The sequence below is a fragment of the Mustela nivalis genome, assembly GCF_964662115.1.
Source record: "Mustela nivalis genome assembly, chromosome: 16".
Classification (NCBI taxonomy): Eukaryota; Metazoa; Chordata; class Mammalia; order Carnivora; family Mustelidae; genus Mustela; species Mustela nivalis.
Genome location: NC_139035.1, coordinates 22982085 through 23009702, shown reverse-complemented (window position 1 = coordinate 23009702; position 27618 = coordinate 22982085). Strand labels below are relative to the sequence as shown.

The 27618-nt window shown below is 38.7% G+C and overlaps 1 protein-coding gene and 1 pseudogene across 8 annotated transcripts in view; one reads left to right on the top strand and one right to left on the bottom strand.

Annotated features, from left to right (window-relative positions):
- AXDND1 (axonemal dynein light chain domain containing 1) overlaps positions 1-27618 on the top strand; it is a 115784-nt gene that overhangs the window by 26069 nt on the left and 62097 nt on the right. For 5 of the 7 annotated variants that reach the window (XM_082704083.1, XM_082704082.1, XM_082704081.1 and 2 more), the window contains exons 10-14: positions 12607-12747; positions 13446-13550; positions 21794-21914; positions 23865-23966; positions 25299-25462. In XM_082704083.1, coding sequence (XP_082560209.1) covers positions 12607-12747; positions 13446-13550; positions 21794-21914; positions 23865-23966; positions 25299-25462 — 633 coding nt within the window. The remainder of the gene's footprint in view (positions 1-12606; positions 12748-13445; positions 13551-21793; positions 21915-23864; positions 23967-25298; positions 25463-27618) is intronic. The other 2 variants (XM_082704084.1, XM_082704086.1) reach the window with 2 other exon arrangements.
- LOC309849534 (inosine triphosphate pyrophosphatase pseudogene) lies at positions 315-10468 on the bottom strand (annotated as a pseudogene). The gene is made up of 2 exons: positions 10445-10468; positions 315-918 (listed from the first exon to the last, which is right to left on the bottom strand). The product of its transcript is annotated as an inosine triphosphate pyrophosphatase pseudogene (transcript).

Sequence of the window (27618 nt, the reverse complement as noted above, 5' to 3'; positions counted from 1 at the left end):
AAATACAGAGAATATAGTTATAGTTTTTTTTCCCCCAAAGCTGATATATTCATTTTATATTGGAAGCAAGTGCTTTCAGTATTTTTATTTGCTGCAATTTAAAAACATCTGGGGTGTTTGTGTGGTTCTTCCCAAACCCTCAATCGTGCCCTCGCCAGTTTAACATCCAAGGTCCTTTCAGGATTCCGGGTCAGGAAGTTGTGGGAGGGACCGTTGAATCCTCAAAGACATGATAATGATGTCCCTACCCAAAGTTTCTCCAAGCAGAGCCAACTGCTCCTCCAAACAGGGCTGGTGAGGCTGTCTCAACACTCTTAGGAAGTGGGAACCCTGAAGGCAATACTTGGAGGACTGCTGACTGATGGGGGAGGTTTCAGGCTAGTCTTCCTCAGATCCTCAGTGTCCACCAGAAAAGTCAAGCTGCAAAAGTGTTTTTGTAGCTCAGGCAGGGCCTGGAAGTGATGGAAGGCGGCATTCTTCTCAGCTCTGGGCATCTTTGCATATGTCTGCTTGTATCCATCAGGCTGAAAGCAGGGGTCTCAGCCAAAGTTCTGGAGGCCTTGGAGCACCACGATCTGGTCCCTGAATAGGGGCACTGGCTTGCTGGGGTCCTTGGTGCTGAGCACAAATGTGTAGAGCACACAGGCAAGTCTGTCCTCAAACCCAGCAGGAGCTGGCAGAGACCTTCAGGCTTTAACTTCTCCAGAAACCACTTTATGTAGGGGCCAGGGGGCTCCCAAAGGAATTGAAGCAGCTAGGTGTCCTCCACCAGTACAAGCTCTTGTACCTGGTGAGCTGTTTCCTGACACTTCTGTACACAAATCTCCTCAGGCTCTCTCTGGAACTCTGGCAGGTCAATTTTCTGTGCCACCCAAGATCATGGAAACTATTTCCTAGAATCTGAATGACCTCCTCCAGCTTTTAATATCTGTGTCCATTAATTCTAACATTTATGACAGTTCTGACTCATTTTTTTCTCTTCATAAATGTGTTTTCTGACTTTTTTGCATGACTAATAAATATGACTGCATGGCAGGCATTGTGAGTTTTAGTTTTATTGGATGCTGTGTATTTTTCTATTTCTAAAAATATTGAACTTTGATCTGAAACATGATGAAGTGATGATGAACTACTTGAAAATAATTTGATCCTTTTGGGCCTTTAGGCGGGACCAGAACAGTGCTTAATTTAAAGCTAATTATTTCTGCCTATTTCTTAGGCAGACTCTTCTTTGTACTGTATCCAGTGACCCATGAATCATGAGTTTTTCCAGTCTGACTAGTTGGAACCAGCACTATTTCGAGCCACCTGTGAATCCTGGATGCTCTTAGTTATTATTGATCCTTTCAGCTGGCTCCTTCCCTGGCTTCAGACAGTTTCTTCACATTGATCCTCTGATCATTACTTAGCTGAATACTTGAGAAGGACCCTCAGCAGACCACCAGAGGATCTTCCTATACAGCTCTTTTCCCTCTGGTACTCTGTCCTCTTTTTCTCCTTAGACTCTTAGCTCTGTCTCCATAACCCAGAATCTACTGGGTTTCTCCTGGGTTCTTTGTCCTTATGCTTTGGCCTTTCAAGTCCAAAAGATGGAATAATCATAGGGCTTACTTTATTTACCTCTAGTCAATAATTACTTTCTTTCAGTGCCTTAGGTGAAGGGTCTTGAAAATTTTTCTTTCACACATGTCTTGAAAATTGTTCCATATACTTTGTCTTTTTCTGGTGGTTGTTATTTCATGCAGGAGAGTACGTTTAGTTTCTCTGGATTTCTTTTCTTTTTTTCCCCCTGTACCTATTTATATTCCACAATCCTATTATAGATTAACATCCTTAATGAGTGTTGCAAGATTATCAATGGTGATCTCTTCGATAAATATCTGTTTTCAATTTTCTCTGTTTTCTTTTTCTGGAACTCTGATTAGATTTATATCGGATGCTTTCATCCTATGCTTTTTGTCTCTTAATATCTCTTTCCTCATTTCCATCTCCTTGTCTCTGTGCTGCATTCTAGGTAGTTTTTCCGAAGACAATAATAAACCACTTCAGGTGCATCTATTCCAAAACCCATCTTTTGAGTTTTACAATTCAGTAATTATACTTCCCATCTAAGAGGTTTCTATTGGTTGTTTCCATATCTTTCTCATCATAGTTAATATGTTTTTATTGCTTATTTATAGATTCAGTCTTTCATTTCTCAAACATTTTCTGCATAGTTTTATATTTTAAATCTCATACTTCTAATATATGAAAACTACTAGTGACTAAAATGACTGTTGTTTCTTCTGAGTCTTCGTTTGTGATGATTTATTTAAATGAGTATTTTGCAGTATTTGCTTTTATAGGTAACATTTGGCTAATCTTTTTTTTTTTTTTTTAAAGAAGTGAGGTAACTTGCATTACACATTTTTTATTTTATTTTATTTTATTTATTTGACAGAGAGAAATCACAAGTAGGCAGAGAGGCAGGCAGAGAGAGAGAGAGGAGGAAGCAGGCTCCCTGCTGAGCAGAGAGCCCGATGCGGGACTCGATCCCAGGACCCTGAGATCATGACCTGAGCCGAAGGCAGCGGCTTAACCACTGAGCCACCCAGGCGCCCCACATTTGGCTAATCTTAATCATGAAATCCTCAGGTTGTAAACCATGCTTCTTGAAGAGAGGATTTCCATTTTCTTCCTTCTGGAATCTTCGCTTCATATAGTGGTCCAACACTCAGGTTTTCTACCTTGAAGCTGGTCCAAGGCTTAGTCTTGAACAAAGTGTTGGTATTTTTTTTTTTTTTAAGATTTTATTTATTAGGCACCTGGCTGGCTCAGTCAGTTAAGCGTCTGCCTTAGGCTCAGATCATGATCCCAGGGTCCTGGGATTGAGTCCCACATCAGGCTCCTTGCTCAGCAGGGAGCCTGCTTCTCCCTCTGCCTCTGCCCTTCCCCCTGATTGTGCTCTCTCTCTTTCTCTCTGAAAATAATTAAATATTTTTAATTTTTTTAAAGATTTTATTTACTTATTTGAGAGAGAGCACAAGTAGGGTATGAGAGGCAAAAGGAGAGGGAGAAGCACACTTCCTTCTGAACAGGTAGCCTGGAAATAGGGCTTGATTCCAGGACCGTGGGATCATGACCTGGGCCAAAGGCAGCTTAACAGACTAAGCCACCCAGGTACCCCTCAATGTTGGTATTTTAAAAAAAATTATTTATTTTTAATTGAAGTATAGTTGACTACAATATTATATTAGTGTTAGGTGTACGACATAGTGGTTTGAAACTATGTATATTTTATGAGATATTCTCCATGATAAGTCACCATAAAGTTAATGTAATATTTTTGACTATATTTCCTGTGCTGCACTTTACATCCTCATGACTTATTTATTTCATAACTGGGAGTCTGTACCCCTTAGTCCCCTTCAACTGTTTTGCCCAGTCCTTTACACCTTCCCCTTTGGCAACCACCAGTTTGTTCTCTGTATTTATGAGTCTGTTTCTGTTCTCTTTGTTTTGTTTTTTAGATTTCACATATAAATGAAATCAAATGATGTTTGTCTTTCTCTGCCTGACATATGCCACCTGGCATAATACCCTTTAGGTCCATTCATATCATGAATAGTAGGACTTCCTTTTTTTTTTTTTTAAGATTATTTATTTATTTATTTGACAGAGAGAAATCACAAGTAGATGGAGAGGCAGGCAGAGAGAGAGGGAGGGAAACAGGCTCCCTGCTGAGCAGAGAGCGACGCGGGACTCGATCCCAGGACCCTGAGATCATGACCTGAGCCGAAGGCAGCGGCCTAACCCACTGAGCCACCCAGGCGTCCCAGGACTTCCTTTTTTAATGACTGAATAGTATTATTTTATACACACACCACCATTTCTTTTTTATTTTAATTAATTAATTAGTTAATTAAATTTTTTTACCACCATTTCTTTATCTCTTACCATTCATCTTTCAATACTTAGGTTACTTCTATGTTTTAGTTTTTAAAAATAATGCTACAAAAAAAATAATAATGCTACAATAAATATAGGAGTGCATATATATTTTCAAATTACTATTTTCATGTTCTTCAGGTAAGTATTCAGAAGTGGAATTACTAGATCATATGGTATTTTTATTTCTAATTTTTTGAGGAACTCCCATATTACTTTCAAAGTGCTGCACCAGCAATGCTTGAGGGTTCCTTTTTCTCCACATCCTCACCAGCACTTGTTATTAAGGGTCTTTTTGATTCTAGCCATTCTGACAGGTGTGAGGTGATATCTTATTGTGATTTTGATGTACATTTTCCTTATGGTTTAGTGATGTTGAACATATTTTCATGTGCTTTTTGTACATCTGTATGTGTTTTTTAAAAAGGGTCTATTCATGTCTTCTGCCAATTTCTTTGTTTCTTTCTTTAGATTTATTTATTTGTTTATATGAGGAGAGAGAGAGAGAGAGAGAATGAGCACATGAGTGGGGAGGACAGAGAGAAGCAGGCTTCCCAAGAGCAGGGAGCCTGATACGGAGCTCGACGCTAGAACACTGAGATCATGACCTGAGCCAAAGGCAGATGCTTAACTGAATGAGCCAACTAGGTGCCCCTTCTGCCCATTTTTAAATCAGATTGTTTCATTAGTGTTAAGTTGTATGGTTTATTTATGCCTTTTGTATATTAGCTCCTTATTGCGTGTATCATATGCAAATATCTCCCATTTAGTAGATTGCCTTTCATTTCATTGATGATTTCCTTCACTGTGCAAAAACTTTTTATTTTGGTATAGTCCCACTTGTTTATTTTTGTTTTTGTTGTTCTTTTCTGAAGAGATAAATCCAAAAAGATACTGCTAAGACTGATGTTAGAGAGATTATGGCTTATTTTTTATTTTTTAGGAGGTTTTTTTTTTTAAAAGATTTTATTTATTTGACAGAGAGAGAGAGATCACAAGTAGACAGAGAGGCAAGGCAGAGAGAGAGGAGGAAGCAGGCTCCCCACTGAGCAGAGAGCCCAATGTAGGGCTTGATCTCAGGACCCTGGGATCATGACCTGAGCCGAAGGCAGAGGTTTAACCCACTGAGCCACCCAGGAGTTTTATGATTTTAGGGCTCACATTTAAGTCTTTAATCAGTTTTGAGTTAATTTTTGTATATGGTGTAAGAAAGTGTTCTGCTTTCATTCTTTTGCTATGTTTGCCCAGTTTTCTCAATACTACTTATCAAAGAGACTGTCTTTTCCCCATTGTGTATTCTTGCCTCCTTTGTCATAGATTAATTGACTATATAAATGTCGGTTTATTTCTGGGTTCTCTGATTTATTCCTTTGATCTATGTGTCTGTTTTTGTGCTACTACTACGTGGTTGTGATTACTAATGCACTGCAGAATAATTGGAAATCTGGGAGTGTGATACCTTCAGCTTTATTCTCCTTTCTCAAGATTGCTTTGGCTATTCAGGGTCTTTTGCGGTTCCGTATGAATTTAGGATTATTTGTTCTAATTCTGTGAAAGATATTATTAGTATTTTTTAAAAGATTTTCTTTATTTATTTGAGAGAGAGAGAGTGAGAGCAAGCGCATAAGCAGGGCAGAGGGGGAGGGAGAATAAGACTCCCTGCTGATTGGGAAACCCCCTACCAACATGGGGCTTGATCCCAGGACCTCAGGATTATGACCCAAGATGAAGGCAGACGCTTAACTGACTGAGCCACCCAAGGCCTCCCCGTTGTTAATATTTTGATAGAGATTTCATTGAATCTGTAGATTGCTTTGGGCAAAATGGATATTTTAATGATATTAATTCTTCCAATCCATGAGCAGGGTATATCTTTCTATTTGTGTTACTTTTAATTTTTTTCATCAGTATCATACTATTTTTATAATATAGGTCTTCTACCTCCTTGGTAAAATTTATTCCTAGGTATTTTGTTATTTTGGAGCAATTGTAAATAGGATTGTTTTCTTAATTTCTCTTTCTGCTTGTTTATTAGTATATAAAAATACAACTCATTTCTGTATATTAATTTTATATCCTGCAAATTGGCTGAGTTCATTTATTCTAATAGTTTTTGGTGGAATCTTTAGGGTTTTCTATATTTAGTATTATGTCATCTGCAAATAGTGACAGTTTTAGTTCTTCCTTACTAATTTGGGTGCCTTTGTTTTTGTTTCTTGTCTGATTGCTATGGCTAGGACTTCTTGTACTATGTTTAATAAAAGTGGTAAGAGTAAACACACTTGTGTTGTTACAGATCTTAGAGAAAAGCTTTCACCTTTTCACCATTGAGTATGTTAGCTGTGGGTTTGTCATAGATAGCCATTATTATATTGAGTTTTATTTCCTCTATATCATTTTATTGAGAGATTTTATCGTGAATGGATGTTAAACTTGCCAAATGATATTTCTGCATCTAGTGAGATGACTGTATATCGTTTTATCCTCCATTTTGTTGATGTGGTGTATCACACTGATTTGTAGATATTGACCCATCCTTGCATTCCTGGAATAAATCGCACTTGATTGTGGTGGATGATCCTTTTAAGGTTTTGTTGAATTCAGTTTGCTAATATTTTGCTGAGGATTTTTGTATATGTGTTCCTTAGGGATATTGGCTTCTAATTTTCTTTTCTTTTGTGGTGTTTTTGGTTTTGCTATCTGGGTAATGCTGCCCTTATCAAATGAATTTGAAACAGTTCTTCCATTTTCATTTTTTGAAATAGTTTGAGAATAGATATTGACTCTTCTTTAAATGTTTGGTAGAATTCACCTCTGATCCTGACTTCTGTTGGTTTTGAGAATTTTTTTTTTGTTTATTGATTCAATTTAATTACTAGTAATTAATCTGTTTAGATTTTCTACTTCTTCCTGCTTGAGTCTGGGAAGATTGTATGTTTCTGCTTCTACTTCTAGGTTGTTGAATTTTTTGAGAAATAAATTGCTGTATCATTTTGTTGAATTGTTCCCTTTATCATTATGTAATACTGTTCTTTGTCCCTTGTTATGTTCATTGTTGTAAAGTCTATTTTGTGTGATATAAGTATCACTACCACAGCTTCTTTTCACTTCCATTTGCATGGAATATCTTTTTCCGTCCCTTCTCTTTCATTTTGTATATGTCTTTGTATTTGAAGTGGGCCTCTTGTAGGCAGCATATAGGAGTCTTCTATTTTTATTGAATTTATTATTTATTTATTTACATTTAAAGTAATTATTGGTAAGTTTGTATTTATTGCAATTTTATTAATTGTTTCTGGCTCTCTCCCCCCCCCCCCAAGATTTTATTTATTTATTTATTTATTATTATTTTATTTGTTCATTTCACAGACAGAGAGATCACAAGTAGACAGAGAGGCAGGCAGAGAGAGAGAGGAAGGGAAGCAGGCTCCCCGCTAAGCAGAGAGCCCTATGTGGGGCTCAATCGCAGGACCTCGAGATCATGACCCAAGCTGAAGGCAGAGAGTTAACCCACTGAGCCATCCAGGTGCCCCAAAGATTTTAATTTTATTTCTACACCTAACATGAGGCTCAAACTTAGACCCCCGAGATCAAGAGTTGCATGCTTACTGACTGAGCCCCCAGCCAGGCACCCTCTGGTTCTTTTTATAGTTCTTCTCTGTTCCTTTCTTCTCATGCAATTTGATGATTTTCTTTAGTATTATGCTTGGATTCCTTTCTCTTTATGGTTTCTTGTGTATTTATTATAGTTTTTTTGTTTTTTTAAAGATTTTATTTATTTACTTGACAGAGAGAGAGACATCAAGAACAGGAAAACAAGCAGGGGGAGTGGGAGAGAGAGAAGCAGACTTCCTGCCGAGCAGGGAGCCCAACGTGGTTCTCAATCCCAGAACCTAGGATCAGGACCTGAGCTGATGAAGGCAGATGCTTAATGACTGAGCGACCCAGGCACCCCTATTTATTAGAGGTTTTTGGTTTGTGGTTACCATGAGGTTTATCTGTAATACCCTATGTATTTAACAGATATTTATTTATTTATTTACTTTAAATATTTATTTATTTATTTGAGAGAGAACATGCATGTGCTCCTGAGCAAGAGAGAGGCAAGGGAGAGGGGGAGAGAGAATCTTAAGCAGGCCTCATGCCCAGTGCAGAGCCTGACATCGGGCCTAATCTCATGACCCTGAGATCATGATCTGTGATGACCATGAGGTTTATATATAACACCCTTTGTAGGGGCACCTAGGTGGCTCACTTGCTTAAGGGTCATGATCTCTCTCCCTCTGCTGCTCTCCCTGCTTGTGCTCTCTTGCTCTGTCAAATAACTAAATAAAATTTAAAAAAAAGACCTTTTTATTTAATAGTCTGATTTATTTATTTATTTAAGAGAGAGCATGTGCCTGTGCATGTGAGCAGGGGAGGGACAGAGAGAGAGAGCATGAGAGAATCTTAAGCAGGCTCACACAGGACTCAATCTCACAACCCTGAGATCCTGACCTGAGCCAAAATCAAGAGTCTGACACTTAACCAAGTGAGCCTCAGGTTCCCCTTAACAGTCTATTTTATTTTATTTATTTATTGTTTTAAAAGATTTTTATTTATTCATTTGAGAAAGAGAGTGTGAGCAGGGGCGGAGAGGCAGAAGGAGAAGCAGAGTCCCCATAGATTTCCTGCTGAGCCGGGATCCTGACATGGGACCAGGAGATTCTGACCTCCAGGACCAGGAGATCATGACCTGAGCTGAAGGCAAATGCTTAACCATCTTAACCACCCAGGTGCCCTATTAATAGTCTACTTTAGGGGCGCCTGGGTGGCTCAGTGGGTTAAGCCGCTGCCTTCGGCTCAGGTCATGATCTCAGGGTCCTGGGATCGAGTCCCATATCGGGCTCTCTGCTCAGCAGGGAGCCTGCTTCCTCCTCTCCTCTCTCTGCCTGCCTCTCTGCCTACTTGTGATCTCTCTCTGTCAAATAAATAAATAAAAAATCTTTAAAAAAAAAAAAATAGTCTACTTTAACTTGACAGTTGTTTATGAGACTGATGCGATTCCTACTGCGCTAAGGAGGCAGGTGACAGTTGTTTAAATTTAAACTCCCCATGCAGCCCTTTATGTATTTGACATCCTGTTTGACATTTTTATATTTTATATATCCCTTAATTAATTTTATATAGACCTTAATTAATTATTATAGATATAATTGATTTATTGCTTTTGTTGTTAACCTTAATTCTACTTTGTAAGTGATTGGTATATTACCTTTAGCATATGCTTGCTTTTACCATTTTTTTAATTTCATAATTTTCTTACTTCTACTTGTGGCCCTTCCTTTTTTGGTTAAAGAAGTCTCTTTAAAATTTCTTGTAAGGCTGGATTAGTGGTGATGAATTCCTTTAATTTTTGTCTCTTTAGCTCTCCTTCAGTTCTGATTGATAACCTTACCAGGTAGACTATCCTTGGTTGTCAGTTTTTTCCTTTCAGCACTTTGAATATATCAAGTCACTCCTGTTGGCTAGCAGGGTCCTGCTGAAAAGTCATCTGCTACACTTATGGGTGTTTTCTTGTACATAACTAGTTGTTTTTCTCTTGCTGTTTTTAATATTCTCTTTTTCTTTAGTTTTTAGCATTTTAATTATTTGCATTGGTACAAACCTCTTTGGGTTCATCTCTTTGTGTTTTCTGGATCTGGATGTCTGTTTCCTTCCTCAGTGCTACTGCTCCTCGGAACAACTTGTTACTTAAACTGTAACCTCTGGAGGATTTTACTAGTTGCCAAGCACATTTAGATAGGGCCTTAAGAAACACTGATACTGACAACAGGTCTTTGGGGAGAAGGACGATGTAGGACCGTGAAGCTGGGCAGCTGGGGATGCCCGGCTCGCTCAGGGCGGAATGCCGCCCCTTCACCGAAGCTGGGCAGCTGGATGCCTGGCCCGCCCAGGGCAGAGCGCCGCCTGCTTCAGTGAAGCCGAGCACCCGGGAACGCCTGGTCAGCTCAGGGTGGAACGAAAACCGCCTGCTTCCCTTTTTAGTGATCGCTCCTTTCTCTTCCCAGAACTGCTCGTTGTTGGTTAGATGAGTCCTTTGAATGTGCTTGGTTAACTATAAACTTTATCCTCCTCCTTGCTTGCCTGCAAGACGTGACTAACGTGTGACCTTCATCAATCCTTCTGTTGGCTATTATTTTCTATCCAATAAAAGTGAGACTGTAGAGTTGCTCGTGGCAGTAGTCCTTTTGGACTGTTGTCCCCTGCTCCCAGTCTTTTGCAGCTGACTTGTTTGTGCCTAATTCTTCTCTCGTCGCCGTCGCCGACTGGAAGCGACTGGAAGCGGCACTCAGATTACGGAAGTTTTGAGTTATTATTTATTCAAATCAGTTTTTGTCCCTTTCTCTCTCCTCCTTCTGAGACCCCTATAATGTGAATGTTAGTGCATTTGATGTTGCCTAGTGGTCTATTACCCTGTCCTCATTTTTTAAATTCTTTTTTCTTTTTGCTGTTCACCTCAGATGATTTTCACTACCTCGTCTTTAGATTTCTGAGCCATTCTGCATCCTCTTTTCTGCTTTGGATTCCCTTTAGTGTATTTTTCTTTTCAGTTATTCTTCAGCTTCATTTTTAAAAAAAATTTTTAAATTCTCTGTCTTTGTTAAAATTCGTAATGAGTTCATCCATTCTTCTCCCAAGCATCAATGACCATTGCTTTGAACTCATTATCAGGTAGGTTGCTTATCTCTGTTTCATTTAGTTCTTTTTCTGCGGTTTTGTCTTATTGTTTTGTTTGGAACATGTTCTTCTCTCTGTTTTGTTTAAGTCTGTATTTATTTGTATGTATTAAGTAGGTCAGCTCTGTCTCCTGGTTTCAAATGAGTGACCTTATGTAGAAGGCATCTTGTCGGACCCAGTAACACAATCCTCGCTGGTCTTCAGAACTAGGTGCTCCAGGGATGACCCCTCTGTGAACTGTGTGAACCTTCTTGATTGGGCCATAAGTGCTGTGGGTGCACTGTAGGTAGGTGGGGTAGGCTCCTGGCATGGCCAGCTGTGAGGTTCTGCAGGACAGTTGTAGGCATGGCAGTGGGTGGGGCTGGCTCCTTCTCTCCCTGGGGTAGGACTCACTTTGGAGGCATGTCTTTCCTGGCTGAGGCTACCTGCTGGGTGTGATACAACAGTAGTCACTTTGGAAGACACAGCTGCCAGGGTGGGCAGGTTGTGCAGGGACCTCCACACCTGTGATATCCCTCCTTGTGGGTCTCTACACCAGGGATTTAGTTCTTGATTCTCTCTCTGCCCCTCCTACCCTTTTTCATGTAGGTTTTTATTTATATCGTTATATAAAGTGGAAGTACTGTTGGAAGTACTGTTCTGCTCGTCTTCTGGTCTTTCGCAGAGTAAGTTGCACTGTATGTAGTAGCAGACTTGGTATGTCCATGGGACGATGTGAGTTCAGCATCTTCCTACTCTGCCATCTTACCCTTTCTCCCCAATGTTGTTATTTTCACTGGGGCAACATGACCTTGGGTTTGCCTAGTGAACACAGATTACCATTTCCCAGTCCACTCTTAGTTTATTGTATCTTGTTCATAGTTTTTGTTCGTTGCCCCTGGAGACATCTGTTCTTTTTCTGCAAGCCCAGTAATGCTTCTGAAAGTATGCTCTGTCATGGATCTAGTTGTAGTGTAATAAGAAGATCCTTCAGATTATTTTGTCCTTGTATTGCCAGCAGGGGAAGTCCTAAAGAAGGTGTGTTTAAAATCGATATTTCCAGTATATGAACTGCATATCAAACTGATAAACTCTCTGTGACTCTAGGTGTTTGAGCAAAGCCTGGATAATTCTTTCTGTTATGGGTGAGATATTAAACTAAATGGCCATTCCAATTCAAAAATACTATAAATTGCCAGTCTCAGGTTTAGGATATAACACCTAGATCACTTTTAATATGAAGAAAGGCTGCTTAGAATGGTATTTGTAATTTTTCATTTGTAATCATTTCCAAATATTTAGTTTTATTTGAAACTGAAAGAAATGGCTTCTTTGGATTTAGGGTCTTTATTCATTTTTTGAACAGTTGGTGTCTTTTGACACTTAAACAACTTGGGGAAAGTGGTTTTACTCATTAACTCAACTATTTATAAAAAATCCCGTTCTAGGGGCGCCTGGGTGGCTCAGTGGGTTAAAGCCTCTGACTTTGGCTCAGGTCATGATCCCAGGGTCCTATGGTCGAGTCCCGCATCGGGCTCTCTGCTCAGCAGGGAGCCTGCTTCCCCTCCTCTCTCTCTGCCTGTCTCTCTGCCTGCTTGTGATCTCTCTGTCAAATAAATAAATGAAATCTTTAAAAACAAATCCCATTCCATATAAATATATAAGACATGGTTTCTATCCTCATAGAGTCTATAATTTAGAAGGAGATGTAAAAGGATTTCTCCTCTTGCTTTACATCTCAGACATCACATTCCAAATGATTGACTCTGCTTAAAATCTTCCACAATTTATTAGCTTGTGTAAGCATGGCAGGAATATACATGTTAGATCCCTTTCTTTTCCTATTTTGTTCTTCTTGCATATCTTTTATGAGTATCTACTGTTTTTTTCCCTAACATTACTTTTTCTTTCATATATTTTCTGGCTCTTTTTCCCTTTTTTCCTTTTTTTGAATGATACCTTGTTTTCTTTCTCATGCAGAGAGCGGTATGTACAAATGCTTGACCAAATTGCCAGACAGATGATTGAGTTCTACAAAGACTTGGTAACTCAGCGAATGATGGACCAGCGCATTCTAGAAGAGCTGTACAATTTTAAGAATGTTATTGAAGAACTGACCAGGTAAAATCTGTGATTATCTTAAACACAAGACACTAGTCAAAACCGTGTCTCTGAAGAGAATAAAAAGAAGAGTAGAATGGTTAAAATAGAGGACTCTCTTTTTTCTTTTGGGGGTTTAGGAAGAGAATGGAAAGGACTAGATGTAGAAGTAGAGACCTGGGTTACACAGGTTAACACAAAACTAGGGATCTATGTATGTTTAATAGGGAGATGATTCCTGTTTTTTCTGCAGAATTGAGATGTTGATCGTAATCATGTTTACAGAGCAGTGCCATGATTACAGATGTTAAGGATTAAATCCAAAAGAGGATAAGCGTTACATAGCAGTCAAGGTTAGTGCTAATGTAACCTGTGTCAAGAATGATTGGTAGCAAGAATGAAGAGGGTAAGATAGGCATGTCAGAAGGTAGGATAGAGGAGCCTGGTGGCCTTGCCTATTAGCATCTGCCTTCTTCCAATTTGAGAAGATCTTTCACATAATCTTTCAGTCCTTTCCAGCTAACCGGATTCCACTGGCAAACCTGACATAATTCCATCTAAATGGACATGAGATTTCTTGATTTGGTTTACAAGGTGTAAAAACTAGGAAGAGAGATACACATAACTGAGAAGATTCCTGAGTATAAATCGGATTTCCTGGGTAGAAGCTTTCTGGAACTCTTCAACTATGGACATAAAATTTCTTCACTCTATTTCAGGGAGTTGTGTCTGGTTCGTGCACATGATATGAAATTAACAAAGGAAGCAGAGAAGGCACACAAGGATTTGGCGCAAGCTCTTTTAGATGCTGAAAAGAATGCCAGGTGAGTTAACAAGATGTTAGCCCTTATGTCATACATGCTTCACACCTTACTTGAAGAAACAAAATTTTATAGAAACATTTGAACTTTTTTATTACAGCAGTGCCTGGAAGAGTTAATATATATACAAGGATCTTATTTATTTATTTAAAAATTTTTTTTTAAGATTTTTTATTTTATTTATTTGACAGAGAGACATCACAAGTAGGCAGAGAAGCAGGCAGAGAGAGAGAGAGGAGGAAGCAGGCTCCCTGATGAGCAGAGAGCCTGATGCGGGACTCCATCCCAGGACCCTGAGATCATGACCTGAGCCAAAGGCAGCGGCTTAACCCACTGAGCCACCCAGGCGCCCCTACAAGGATCTTTTAATCAATATATTTAATATATTTAATCAATATTAACTCCTCAGGCACTGTTTAATACACATCTCATTAGTGTCTTCTTGTGTGAATTTTCCAGGGGTTTATCCCTAGAAGTGGAATTGCTGGGTCATAGGCTCTGCATGGCCTTGTCTTGCTGGGATATTGCCAAATGCTCTAGTCAAACCAGTATATCCTCTCATCAGTGCATGAGATTTCCCCTTTGTCCATATCTTTTATCAGTCCGAAGGGTACGAAAAGGTTTCTGGTTTTTGTTTGTGTTTTCCTAATTAGTGTGAGTCTAGTTCTTTTTAAGATTTTAATAGATCTACTATGATCCTAATGTTTTTATCCTATTTTAGAGGTTAGCAAACTTTACCTGTGAAGGGTCAGATGGTGAAATACGGTTTCTGAAGCAACTACTCAATCAACTCTGCCTTCGTAATGTGTGCTACTACATTGTAAAAGCAGGCAAGGGCGATACCAGCACATGGCTGTGTTCCAATAAAACTTAATTTACTGACACTGAAATGTGAAGGTACAAACCTTTACATGTGTCTCCAAATACTGTTATCCTATTGCTTTTTTAACCATTTAAAATATAAAAACTAAAAATCTAAAATTCTTAGCTTGTATTCTATACAAAACGCATAGTGGCAGATTGTGTTTAAACCCACAGGCTGTAGTTTTCTGACATTTACTCTATTTCGTGTTCAGTTAGAGTTCTGATTACTATGAATCTCTTGGATCTATTATCAAATGATATATCTGATTTTTAATTTTTCTTATTTTATTGATTAAAAATAATATTATGCTATCATAGAAGGATTTTATGTGCCTTGTAGTAAAAAATACAAACAAGCAAAAATGAATTAAAAATATCAGTTTCACCACCCATAGATTACTGCTGTACATGCTTTAGTGCATATCCTTTTTTTCCTATGTATGTGTGCATACATGGGTTTTTTTTTTTTTAAGATTTTATTTATTTATTTGACAGAGATTACAAGTAGGCAGAGAGGCAGGCAGAGAGGGGGGGGGGGAGCAGGCTTCCTGCGGAGCAGGGAGCCCGATGTGCGGCTCGATCCCAGGACCCTGAGATCATGACCCGAGCCGAAGGCAGCAGCCCAAACCACTGAGCCACCCAGGTGCCCCTACATGGGTTGTTTTTATATCGTACTGTATATACCGTTATACAGGTTTTTTTTTTTTTTTTAGTCAACAGTCTACCTATTTGAGTTAAGTTCACTTTCCAAGTTACCCAGGTCATATTCAAAATTTCCCAGTTATTCCTAAAATACATTTTACATTGGGTTGTCCAAATGAGTGTCCAATATAGGGCCACACATTATATCTTGTTTTAGGATCCTTTTAATTCAGCATAGTCTGCTTTTTAAAACGATGTGTCAAAGAGTAACTGTCTTTTTTTTTTTTAATGTCAAGAAAACCACAAATGTATACAAAATCTAAATTCAGAGATATATTCTTAGCTTTTATTCTGTTTTATTCCTTACTAGAATGATCTTTTTTCATGTACTGATTATACTGCTGTTTTCTGTAGATGATTCACCCTTCTGGTCTTAGTAGAAAACTATTCTTTTTTTTTTTTAAAGATTTTATTTATTGGGGCGCCTGGGTGGCTCAGTGGATTAAGCCGCTGCCTTCGGCTCGGGTCATGATCTCAGGGTCCTGGGGTCGAGTCCCGCATGGGGCTCTCTGCTCAGCAGGGAGCCTGCTTCCCTCTCTCTCTGGCTGCCTCTCTGTCTACTTGTGATTTCTCTCTGTCAAATAAATAAATCTTAAAAAAAAAAAAAAGAAAAAAGATTTTATTTATTTATCGGGGGGGAGGGGGGGAGAGTGAGCATAGGCAGACAGAATGGCAGGCAGAGGCAGAGGGAGAAGCAGGCTCCCTGCTGAGCAAGGAGCCCGATGTGGGACTCGATTCCAGGACGCTGGGATCATGACCTGAGCCAAAGGCAGCTGCTTGACCAACTGAGCCACCCAGGTGTCCCCATAGTAGCTATTTGAACTAGCCTATCACCTTGGTCAGAATTGGCCCAAAAGGCGCCCAACCGGCGGGGCCCACATTCCTTGGTAGCTCGGGAGACCCGTATGCACGCCCCACTGTTTGGTTGTCTCCACCTGGCCCAACTCCTCCCTGCATTCGGGCTGTTATCTCCACCTGATCTGACCCGCCCTTGTATTTGGGCTCTGTTATCAGGGACTGGTTGATCATATTTTACTGGTTTCCCGGACTTGCTTTTTAAGTAAGTTCCCATGGGGTGGGGGGTGGGGCAGGGTCAGTGTGGGTTTTACTGTATAAACAACAAAATGGCTGTTCAACCAAGGTGGAGCTACTCTGACTAAATAGGCCCTTACAATAGTTTTATTACGTTGCCAGGCAAAGGAGGCCAGAGCAGGCTAATGCCTTCAAAACTGCGGACTGCCCCAGGGAAAAGGCTGAGGGGTTTTATAGGAAAATACAGGATCTGGGTGGTTTCGCTGGGAATCTGGTATGTGCCGCCAGTCACGTTCCTCACGTCTTCAAGGTTGTCTTGTGACTGGTGATTGTGCCGGCTGTGAGTCTGGTTACTAGGTTTCAACATTCATACTAAGTTCCCGGAACAGAGGATCCCAGAGAAGCACAAGTGAATGGGGGAGGGGGCTTCAAGAACGAGGACAAGAAATATTCCTTCAACTCAGAGAGTCAAACAAATGCTGAAGCATTAGTACATCCATCTTGATTTCCATCGGTCTTTACAGTTCTATGTGGTTTCAGTATGATCTTTTAAAATATGACTCCAATAATGTCATCTCTCTGCTCTAAATTCTGCAGTAGCTCCCCATCTTAAAGGGCCATGTTTTTTAAAAATGGTTTACAAGATTCATCCTACCAGTATTTCTCTGACTTCTCCCACTTTATTTTAGACCTGCTGCCTTTGTATGCTCTTCTTTGAACATACCAGACAGACTCCCACCTTGGGGCCTGGAATCCTCTTCCTTTCCTTTTTTTCTTCCTTTCTTTCCTTTCCTCTTCCTTTCCACAGTGTGTAGCTTCCTCCCTCCTTCCTTTGGACCTTTACTCATCCCCTTCCATTTAAAACCACAATACATTTTGTACCCTCAGTCCCCTTTCCCTGATGATTTTTTATCTATTGTACTATCACTGCTTAAGATGTTTTACTTTTTTATTTGTTGATTATCTCTTCTCACTAAACTTTATAAGGGTAAAGTTTTGTTTTGTTTTGTTTTGAATAGTATCTGGCATGTAGTAGGCACTAAACAGATATTTATTGAATGAATTAATAAAAATAAGTTAGAACTTTTTAGAAAAGATTTTATTTATTTATTTGATAGAGAGAGCAAGAGACACAGGCAGAGCAGCAGAAGGAGAGGGAAAAGCAGGCTCCCTACTGAGCAGGGAGCCTGATGCAGGGCTCCATCCCAGGACCCTGGGATCATGACCCGAGCTGAAGGCAGTCACCTAACCAACTAAGCCACCCAGGCTCTCCAAGTTAGTACTTCTTTTATGCTAATGTCCATTATAAGAACATCTAACACCAGAGAAAAAGGGAAGGAAATAGAGAATATCTGAAGTAGGATGGATTAGAAATGATTAGAAATTTTTAATAATACTTTAAAAAATAATAACAGGGGCACCTGGGTGGCTTAGTGGGTTAAGCCTCTGCCTTTGGCTCAGTTCATGATCTCAGGGTCCTGGGATGGAGCCCTACATCTGGCTCTCTGCTCAGTGGGGGGGTCTGCTTCCCCTTTTCCCTCTGCATGCCTCTCTGCCTGTGATCTCTCTCCCTCTGTCAAATAAATAAATAAAATCTTAAACAAATTTATAAAATAATAACATTTTATTGAAAATTAGGAAAATAGAAACAAGTAAGGAAAAAAGAACACCCATAATTCTTTCTCTCAGAAGTAAACACTATTAATATTTTCATATATTTTTCACTTTTTCACTTCTATGGATTTTTTTATATACATGAGATCAAACTGAATGTATAATTTTACCATTTGGGTTATCTCATGTTACAACATGAAAAAATTTTCCCATGTACCAGAGTATTAACAACAACAAAATCTTTTAATTAGTTGCAGAGTATTTTCGTCATAGAGCTATATCATATATTTTATGTGACCAATCCCTTATTATTGAACATTGTGGTTATTTCTGAATTTTTTCTTTTGCTATTATAAACAAGGGTCATTAAAAGTATCTGCTTTTTTAAAAATAACTGGGTTGCCTGGGTGGCTCAATCAGTTAAGTGTCCAATTCTTGATCTCAGCTTAGGTGTTGACCTTGGGGTCATGAGTTCAGGTCCTGCATTGGGCTGTATGTTGGGTGTGAGCCTACCTGAAAAAAAAAAAAAATCAGTGACTAACTTTTAGGTAGTAATGTGCACAAATTGTAAGGGCATATAACCTGAATTTTCATATGTATATTCACCTATGTGACACCTAGGTTGATTACTTTATTAGTTACTCTGAACAAATGGAAGTCTCCAAAAAGAAGACTTTTAAGAACTGATGCTGGTGGTTCCTGGCTTTCACCAAAATTAGAATAATTCTATGCCACAGGCTTTTAATTCTTAAAAAAATTTTTTTTAATTTAAATTCAATTAATTAACATAAACTATATTATTAGTTTCAGATAGAGTTCAGTGCTTCATCATCAGTCATTTATAACAGCTAGTGTTCATTATATCACATGCCCTCCTTAATGTCCATCACCCAGTTAACCCATCCCCTCAACCACTCCCCTCCAGCAACCCTTAGTTTGTTTCCTATGATTAAGAGTCTCTTATGGTTTCTCCCCCTCTCTGGTTTCATCTTGTTTTGTTTTTCCCTCCCTTCCTCTAGGCTCCTTTATTTTTTTCTCAAATTCCACATATGAGTGAAATCATATGATAATTGTCTTTTCCTGATTGACTTGTTTCACTTAGCATAATCCCCTCTAGTTCCATCCATGTCATTGCAAATGGCAAGATATCATTTTTGATGGATGCATAATATTCTGTTGTATATATACACCACATCTTCTTTATTCATTCATCTGTCAGTGGATGTCTGGGCTCTTTCCATAGTTGGGCTATTGTGGACATTGCTGCTCTAAACATTGGGGTACAGGTGCCTCTTTGGATCACTACATTTGTATCTTTGGGGTAGATATCCAGTAGTGCAATTGCTGGGCACAGGGTAGCTCTATATTCAACATTTTGAGGAACCCCCATACTGTTTTCCAGAGTGGATGCACCAGCTTGCATTCCCACCAACAGTGTAGAAGGGTTCCCCTTTCTCCACTTCCTCACTAGCATCTGTCGTTTCCTGACTTGTTAATTTTAGCCATTCTGACTGTTGTGAGGTGGTATCTCATTGTGGTTTTGATTTGTATTTCCCTGATGCCTAGTGATGTTGGGCATTTTTTCATGTTTCTGTTGGCCATTTGGATGTCTTCTTTGCAAAAATGTGTTCATGTCTTCTGCCCATTTCTTGATTCGATTATTTGTTCTTTGGGTGTTCAGTTTGGTAAGTTCTTTATGGATTTTGGATACTAGTCCTTTATCTGATAAGATATCTGATAAGAAGACATTTAAAAATATCTTCTTGGGGCGCCTGGGTGGCTCAGTGGTTTGGGCTGCTGCCTTTGGCTCAGGTCATGATCTCAGGGTCCTGGGATCGAGCCCCGCATCGGGCTCCCTGCTCCGCAGGAAGCCTGCTTCCCTCTCTCTCTCTCTCTGCCTGCCTCTCTGCCTACTTGTGATCTCCGTCTTTCAAATAAATAAATAAAATTTAAAAAAAAAATATCTTCTCCCACTCTGTCAGTTGTCTTTTGATTTCATTGACTGTTTCCTTTGCTGTACAAAAGCTTTTTATCTTGATGAAATCCCAATAGTTCATTTTTTTGCTTTTGTTTCTCTTCCCTTCAGAGACATATCTAGCAAGAAGTTGCTGTGGCTGAGGTCACAGAGGTTGCTGCCTGTGTTCTCCTCTAGGATTTTGATAGATTCCTATCTCACATTGAGGTCTTTCATCCATTTTTAGATTATTTTTGTGTATGGTTTAAGGAAATGGTTCAGTTTCATTCTCCTGTATGTGGCTGTCCAGTTTTCCCAACATCATTTGTTGAAGAGACTGTCTTTTTTCCATTGGATATTCTTTCCTGCTTTGTCAACGACGAGTTGACCATAGAATTAAGCATTCATTTCTGGGTTCTCTATTCTGTTCCATTGATCTATGTGTCTGTTTTTGTGCCAGTACCATACTGCCTTAATGATGATAGCTTTGTAATAGAGCTTCAAGTCCGGAATTGTGATGCCACCAGCTTTGGTTTCCTTTTTCAACACTCCTTTGGCTATTTGGGGTGATTTTGTTCCATACAAATTTTAGGATTATTTGTTCCAACTCTGTGAGAAAAAACTTGATGGTATTTTGATAGGGATTGCATTGAATATATAGATTGTTCTGGGAAGCATAGACATTTTAAGAGTATTCTTGGGGAACATGGGTGACTCAGTTGGTTAGGTGTCTGCCTTTGGTGCAGGTCATGATCCCAAAGTCCTGGATTGAGCCTTGCTTCAGGCCATCTGGTCAGTAGGGAGTTGTCGTCTTCCTCTGCCTCTCCCCCTGGTTCATGCTCATGTGCTCTTTCTCTCTCTCTCAAATAAATAAATAAAATCTTAAAAAAAACCCCACAATATTTGTTCTTCCAATCCATGAGCATGGAATGTTTTTCCATTTCTTTGTGTCTTCCTCAATTTCTTTCATGAATATTCTGTAGTTTCCTGAGTACAGATCCTTTGCCTCTTTGGTGAGGTTTATCCCTAGGTATCTTAGAGTTTTCAGTGCAGTTGTAAATGTGACCCACTCCTTAATTTCTCTTTCTTCAGTCTCATTGTCAGTGTGTAGAAATGCAACTGATTTCTGTGCATCGATTTTATATTCTGCCACTTTGCGGAATTCCTGTATTGGGCCTTTAATTCTTGTTGCAAAGTTAATATTCCTTGGGAGGAGGTGTTTCAAATGGCTTGTACAACAACTTTGTTTGTATTTAATCTCAGAAGCATTTTTAATTCTAATTTAATTCTAAGCTTTAGTGTAAGTTCGAAGGAAAATGTATATTCTGGTAAACATGAAGAAAAGATAGTTAGGAAAAAGGCACTTACTTGATTATACTTAATCTTTTAGTTGGTTGGTAGAGAATTTCTTTAAATCATATTCATTATATGTAATTTAAAAGTATAGTGGCTCATAATTACTGTTTTTTTTTTTTTTTTTTTTTTTTGTCTTTAATAAAGAACCCTAATTTGGTCGCCTGGGTGGCTCAGTGGGTTAAGCCTCTGCCTCTCAGGTCATGATCTCAGGGTCATGGGATCAAGCCCCACATCAGGCTCTCTGCTCAGTGGGGAGCCTGCTTCCCCCTCTCTGCCTGCCTCTCTGCCTACTTGTGATTTCTATGAAACAAATAAATAAAATCTTTAAAAAAATTAAAAAGAACCCTAGTTCTATTTCGTATTCAGATTTTTAAAATTAGATATACTGCTGTTATTCTATTGGAATACCATGTTGTGAAAATTCTAGTGAATAAACAATATGAAGAAAAGAGCTCAGAGCAGGGAACAATATATGTAATTTTTTACTTTAAGACTTTTATAAGATTTATAAATGAAATGTGACTGTTTTTTCTTCTATTTTACTTGGTATTAGTGGTATTAATACTTTATTAATACATAATTACTTTATGATAACTTTTAAAGGAACAAATTGCCTATTGTAGAACAAAGTTGTTTATTTAAATGTCTAATATCATAATAATTATCCAATAAATGTGACTTCTCAAAAACAAAGTTTGTATATACGTTTTTATTTTTCTTTCAGGGTTGTAGAAGAATACCATGACTTATACACATTGCAAAGAGGAAGGATGGAGAGTGATATTAAACAGTTAATGGCCGAAAGAGATCTTTGGAGCTCAGCCACATATGAACTGGCCCTAAAGGTTGGTTCCTCTGGAATCATAACTCAGACTTCTTTTTTGACTGAATAAAGTTTTGTTTTACAATTTTCAATAATCTAGACAAAAATTTTAAAAATGAGGATGTATATTTAATTTATGAATAATGTAGCTATTTTGGGCCTTGAAAAAGGAAAGTTACATTTTTTTCTTTTGTTTCTTCTCTATTAAGTACCTGGCTATCGCCAAGTTAAGGGATCTTTTTCTCACCAGAGTCTATGAAGTATGAGCAAGAATTCTTTTTCTGTTGTTTGTGAAAAGGTTAAAACTTTAACTTCAGGGCACCTGGGTGGCTCAGTGGCACCAGGGCACCTGCCTTCGGCTCAGGTCATGATCTCAGGGTCCTGGGATCGAGCCTCGCATCAGGCTCTCTGCTCAGCAGGGAGCCTGCTTCCTCCTCTCGCGCTCTGCCTGCCTCTCGGCCTACTTGTGATCTCTCTCTGTCAAATAAATAAATAAAATCTTTAAAAAAAAACAACTGCCCCCCCAAAAAAACCCTTTAACTTTAATTTATGCTAATAATAAACTAGAAAAGTTGTTTGTATTTTTTTACACAGTGTAACCATATTAGGAGTATATGATTTTGGTTCTATTATCTTGGCATCCAAGATGACAAATGAGTTAAAATCTGGCAGTCTGTGGGCCACTGATATAATACTTTAGGGAAGTATCATAGTTCACAATATTCTATTTTTTGAAATGTTTGCTGGTTGGTTGCCTATTCTCACACCTGGGACGTGATGTTTACTAAGAATTAATAGCACATTATGACCATCACCGGATTCAAATTTCTGTCTCATTTTCCTCTGGAATAGTCAGATCTCATTTAGGATACAATGTTTCATCCTGATGCAGAATTTTAAAATGTCATGTCAAGAGGAAACAATCAAGATAGTAAATGTATAATATATTTTTAGAGGTAGACCTACCTGTTCAGTGGAATAAAGAAGAAGACAAGTAAGTTTCTTCACTCTAGAAGTATTTTAAATAGAGAACTGACCCCTTGTAGTGGTTTCTGTGGAAAAATACTTTGAATTTGTGGAGGCTTTGTGTCAGCTCATGCCTAAAGTCCTTTCCAATAGGAAATGAGTGACAGCTAGGATGTCACTTCCCTAAAAAAAAGAACTTTGTCTCTTTTGTTCATGGTTATATGCACAGTGTCCACAACAGTCATTCATTAAATGACTATATAATTGATTTGATGTACTGGTGGTTCTCAAAATATGGTCCAAGGACCTGCTGGGGATATGTGAGACCCTTTCATGAGGTGAAAACTAGTTTTATCACAATATTAAGATGTTATTTGCCTTTTTCACTCTCATTTGCATATGAGTACATCAAAATACTATTTATGTTAATATATATTGGATTTATTGTTACATATAAGTGAATTAACAAATACATTTTTTTTTTTTTTAAGTCCCATTCATTTATTTGACAGAGGGAGATCGGGAGAGAAGGAACACAGCAGGGGGACTGAAAGAGGAAGAAGCAGGCTCCCCGCTGAGCAGGGAGCCCGATGCGGGGCTCGATCCCAGGACCCTGAGATCATGACCTGAGCCGAAGGCAGAGGCCCAACCTACTGAGCCACCCAGGCGCCCCAACAAATACATATTTTAAATAATTTTAGTTTTAAGTTTCAATACAGAGAATATCAAGTAGATATAGTGCATATAAATGAAAGTTCTTTGGAGTCTTCACTAATTTTTCAGAGTATAAAGGGGTTTTGAGATCAAACTACTTCAGTTTGATTTCAGTTTAGTAGGTTTAGAAAGCATGAATTTATGATTAAGATTAGTTCAAGATCTAAACAAAAGATTGTGACTGAATTAGTGATTCAGTGAGAAATTGATATTTGAAATTGGTTTGGGTTTAATAAATCACAGTGGTTTATTAATGTCTTAGATTCCTCATTTTAGTACTTTTTTCAAATAGGTAATTGAAAAAAATAGAGTCATATTGGCCAAAAGACTTTACCTCAATGAAAAAGGTTGGAATAAATATACTAAGCATTTCATCATACTGCTGTCAACCAAGGTAAAGCTCAATTCACTTACATTATAAGAAAAGAGACTCTAGCCTTTGAGGGTATAAGAAGACTTTGCTAAGTTTGTAAATTGTAAATACAGTTTTGTGTTTGCACTTAATTGTGAGTGGAATGAAAAATCTAAGGAAAGCACCTGCTAGGTGCTTGAGTGGTTCTGTGGTTTCTTTGTATTTGTCTTCTAGCCTAATTAAAGCAATTTAAATAATTTCTCTAAGTTAACAATAGTGCAAATATTATTTATAGACTTATTCTATTTGTTAGTATTTAAATTGAAAAATGTAAGTAGCTGTGTTCATTGATGTAGTGGTATTCTTGATCCATTTTATGCAATTTAATGCAAAAATTCAATGCGCACACTTGGTTAAAAAGGAGAGATGTGTCATTTAGTGTGTTTCTAGAATCATACCATTTACACTGGTCATTTCTTTTTTTTTTTTTTTTAAGATTTTATTTATTTATTTTACACAGAGAGTGAGATCACAAGTAGGCAGAGAGGCAGGCAGAGGCAGAGGGAGAAGCAGGCTCCCCGCCGAGCAAGGAGCCCCATGTGGGACTCAGTTTCAGGACCCTAGGATCATGACGTGAGCCGAAAGCAGATGCTTAACCAGCTGAGCCATCCAGGCATCCCTCATTTCATTCTTCTTCTAAGATTTTATTTCTGTATCTGAGAAAGAGAGAGAGAACATAAGCAGGTGGAGTGGGAGAGGGAGAAGCAGGCTTCCCTCTGAGCAGGGAGCCTGATGCGGGGTTTGATCCCAGGACCCCCAGGATCACAAGCTGAGCCAAAGGCAGATGCTTAAAGACTGAGGCACCCAGGCACCCCCTCACTTCATTCTTATAAAAATCCTTTGAGATATATATTAGGGTCTTTATTTTATGGATTAGAAAAATTAATCCTAATAAATTAAACAACATCCTGTAAGGTTACATAGCCAATAATTGGCTAGGATTCACGTTTGGTTTTGTTTGACTTTGAAATTCCTGTTCTTCCCAGTGTACCACATTACCTCCCATGAACGTTGCATGGGGAAATTAGGCTCATGTTGGAAAGGAAAAATATCTTGTCTCCAATATTTTATGTACCATGGAAAATCCACCAGCAAAGGAACTGTGTGATGTTATGATGATATTTTGAAAGAGGAATACCTTCTCAATTTTGATCCATTTGATCCAAATTTGATCTCAAATTTGATCCATTTTGATCCATTTTCCATGGACATTTCTAGTATTATAATATTAATACACTAATTAATATTGAATTAAGAATACTGAGAAGTATTCTTTATGTGAATGAATGGTTTGATTCCATGCGTATTACCTAGGACACTGCAGATCTTGCACTATTGCAGAAATTGACACTGAAATGGAGAAGCTCAATGAATAAATTTAAAAATGAAGTGGAACAAAATGAAGAGTCTACAAGGGAGAAATTGCAAACTATTATGGATAGTCTTACCAAATGGCAGGAGTTCCTCCGAAATGACGGGTGGGTCTACAAGAATCCTGGTTTTTATTATGCTGTGTCATGTTGGATAATGCAGTCCAATTCTTTCTCTCTTTTTCTCTGCCTCTGTTTTCTCCTGTGATGACTCTAACATTGATTTGGTCGGATAACTAGGAGCCCTTCCAAGGCTGTGGACCTGCTAGGTGCTTGAGTGGTTCTGTGGTTTCTGGTGCTAACCATCTCTGTGGTCCATCCTGCTCCTTCTACCCTCCTGCTGCTGCCTCTGTGCTGTTCAGCTGGTTTGTTGTTTTCTTCTTTCCTTTTCTTTCCTTTTCTTTTTCTCCTCTTCTCTTTTTAAAAAATCACATCAACTTATGTCATTATTATTGGAGCCCCTGAACTTCTTGAACCATCTACAGATTCTATAGCATAGTGCATATGCAGAGAAATAGAATCATTGGGTCGCCATTATAAGGTGACTGATTTTGTTGGATATTATACTTTGTAGCAATTAGAGAAATCTGACAGGGGACAAGGCTGCCTATACAGTACTTAAGCCAAGGTGGGATGATTAAATCACAGCCAAAGTTAGTGGGAATCCGGACTTGGAATGCAGGCTTGATTCAGTGATTTTTAAGGTTTTGTGTGGGGGGAGGTTGTTTGTTTGTTTGTTTGTTTACTTTAAGATGTTCTGTCTGTTGAAGAAAAATGTTTAGGTGCCATTTCCATTTCAAATTGAGGACAATGGTTTTGATTTTTCAGATCCTCTAAGGTTTCTGAGTTAGCAGAGTTAGAAGTTCTCGAAGCTGAAGCTGGCATATATCCAAGTTGTTGGCTGCTGCCATCCCTGTTTGCTGACTTGGCTGGGAGGGGAGCACAGATCAGGCAGGGATTCTTTTCTCTTTCTCTTCAGAAACTTTTATCAAGAGGTTTCTCCTTATGAGACTTCAGAGATTTTTTTTTTAAGATTTCATTTATTTATTTATTTGACAGAGAGAGAGAGAGAGAGAGACAGAATGAGAGAGGGAACATAAGCAGGGGGAGTGGGAGAGGGAGAAGCAGGCTTCTGGCTGAGCAGGGAGCCCAACACAGGGCTTGATCCGAGGACCCCAGGATCACAAGTGAGCCAAAGGCAGTTGCTTAACAACTGAGCCACCCAGGCACCCCAAGACTTCAGAGATATTAAAGGAAACTTTCTTACCAAAAGTTTGGGCTCCTGACCTAAATGTTGCATCTTAAATATTCTTTAGTCTTCCCCTCTATTTACAAATTGTTTTGTCTGATGTGTTCAACAGGAATTGCTCTCTCTTTTTTAATTTTAATAATGCTTTATTGGAGAATTGAAATTTGCTAAGGGAGTACATTTCAAAAGTTCATATCACAAGAAAAAAACCTTTTAACTGTGTGGTGATGAATGTTAACCAGACCTACTGTGGTGATCATTTTAATATATACAAATGTCCAATCATCATGATGTACAACTGAAACTAGTATCAATTAAATCTCAGCTTTAAAAAGAGGGGGAGGGGGACAATGAGGTATTTGGACTACATGATTTCTAATTTCCTTCCTGGGACTAAATTCTATTCCATGTTCTTTTTTTTTTTTTTAATAAACATACAATATATATTTATCCCCAGGGGTACAGGTCTGTGAATCGCCAGGTTTACACACTTCACAGCACTCACCAAAGCACATACCCTCCCCAATGTCCATAATCCCGCCCACCTTCTCCCAACCCCCCTCCCCCCAGCCACCCTCAGTTTGTTTTGTGAGATTAAGAGTCACTTATGGATTGTCTCCCTCCCAATCCCATCTTGTTTCATTTATTCTTTCATTTTACTCCTACCCCCTTAAGCGCCCATGTTGCATCACCACTTCCTCATATCAGGGAGATCATATGATAGTTGTCTTTCTCCGTTTGACTTATTTCGCTAACCATGATATGCTTTAGTTCCATCCACATTGTCGCAAATGGCAAGATTTCGTTTCTTTTGATGGCTGTATAGTATTCCATCGTGTATATATACCACTTCTTCTTTATCCATTCATCTGTTGATGGACATCTGGGTTCTTTCCATAGTTTGGCTATTGTGGACATTGCTGCTATAAACATTCGTGTGCACGTGCCCCTTCGGATCACTATGTTTGTATCTTTAGGGAAAATACCCAGTAGTGCTATTGCTGGGTCATAGGGT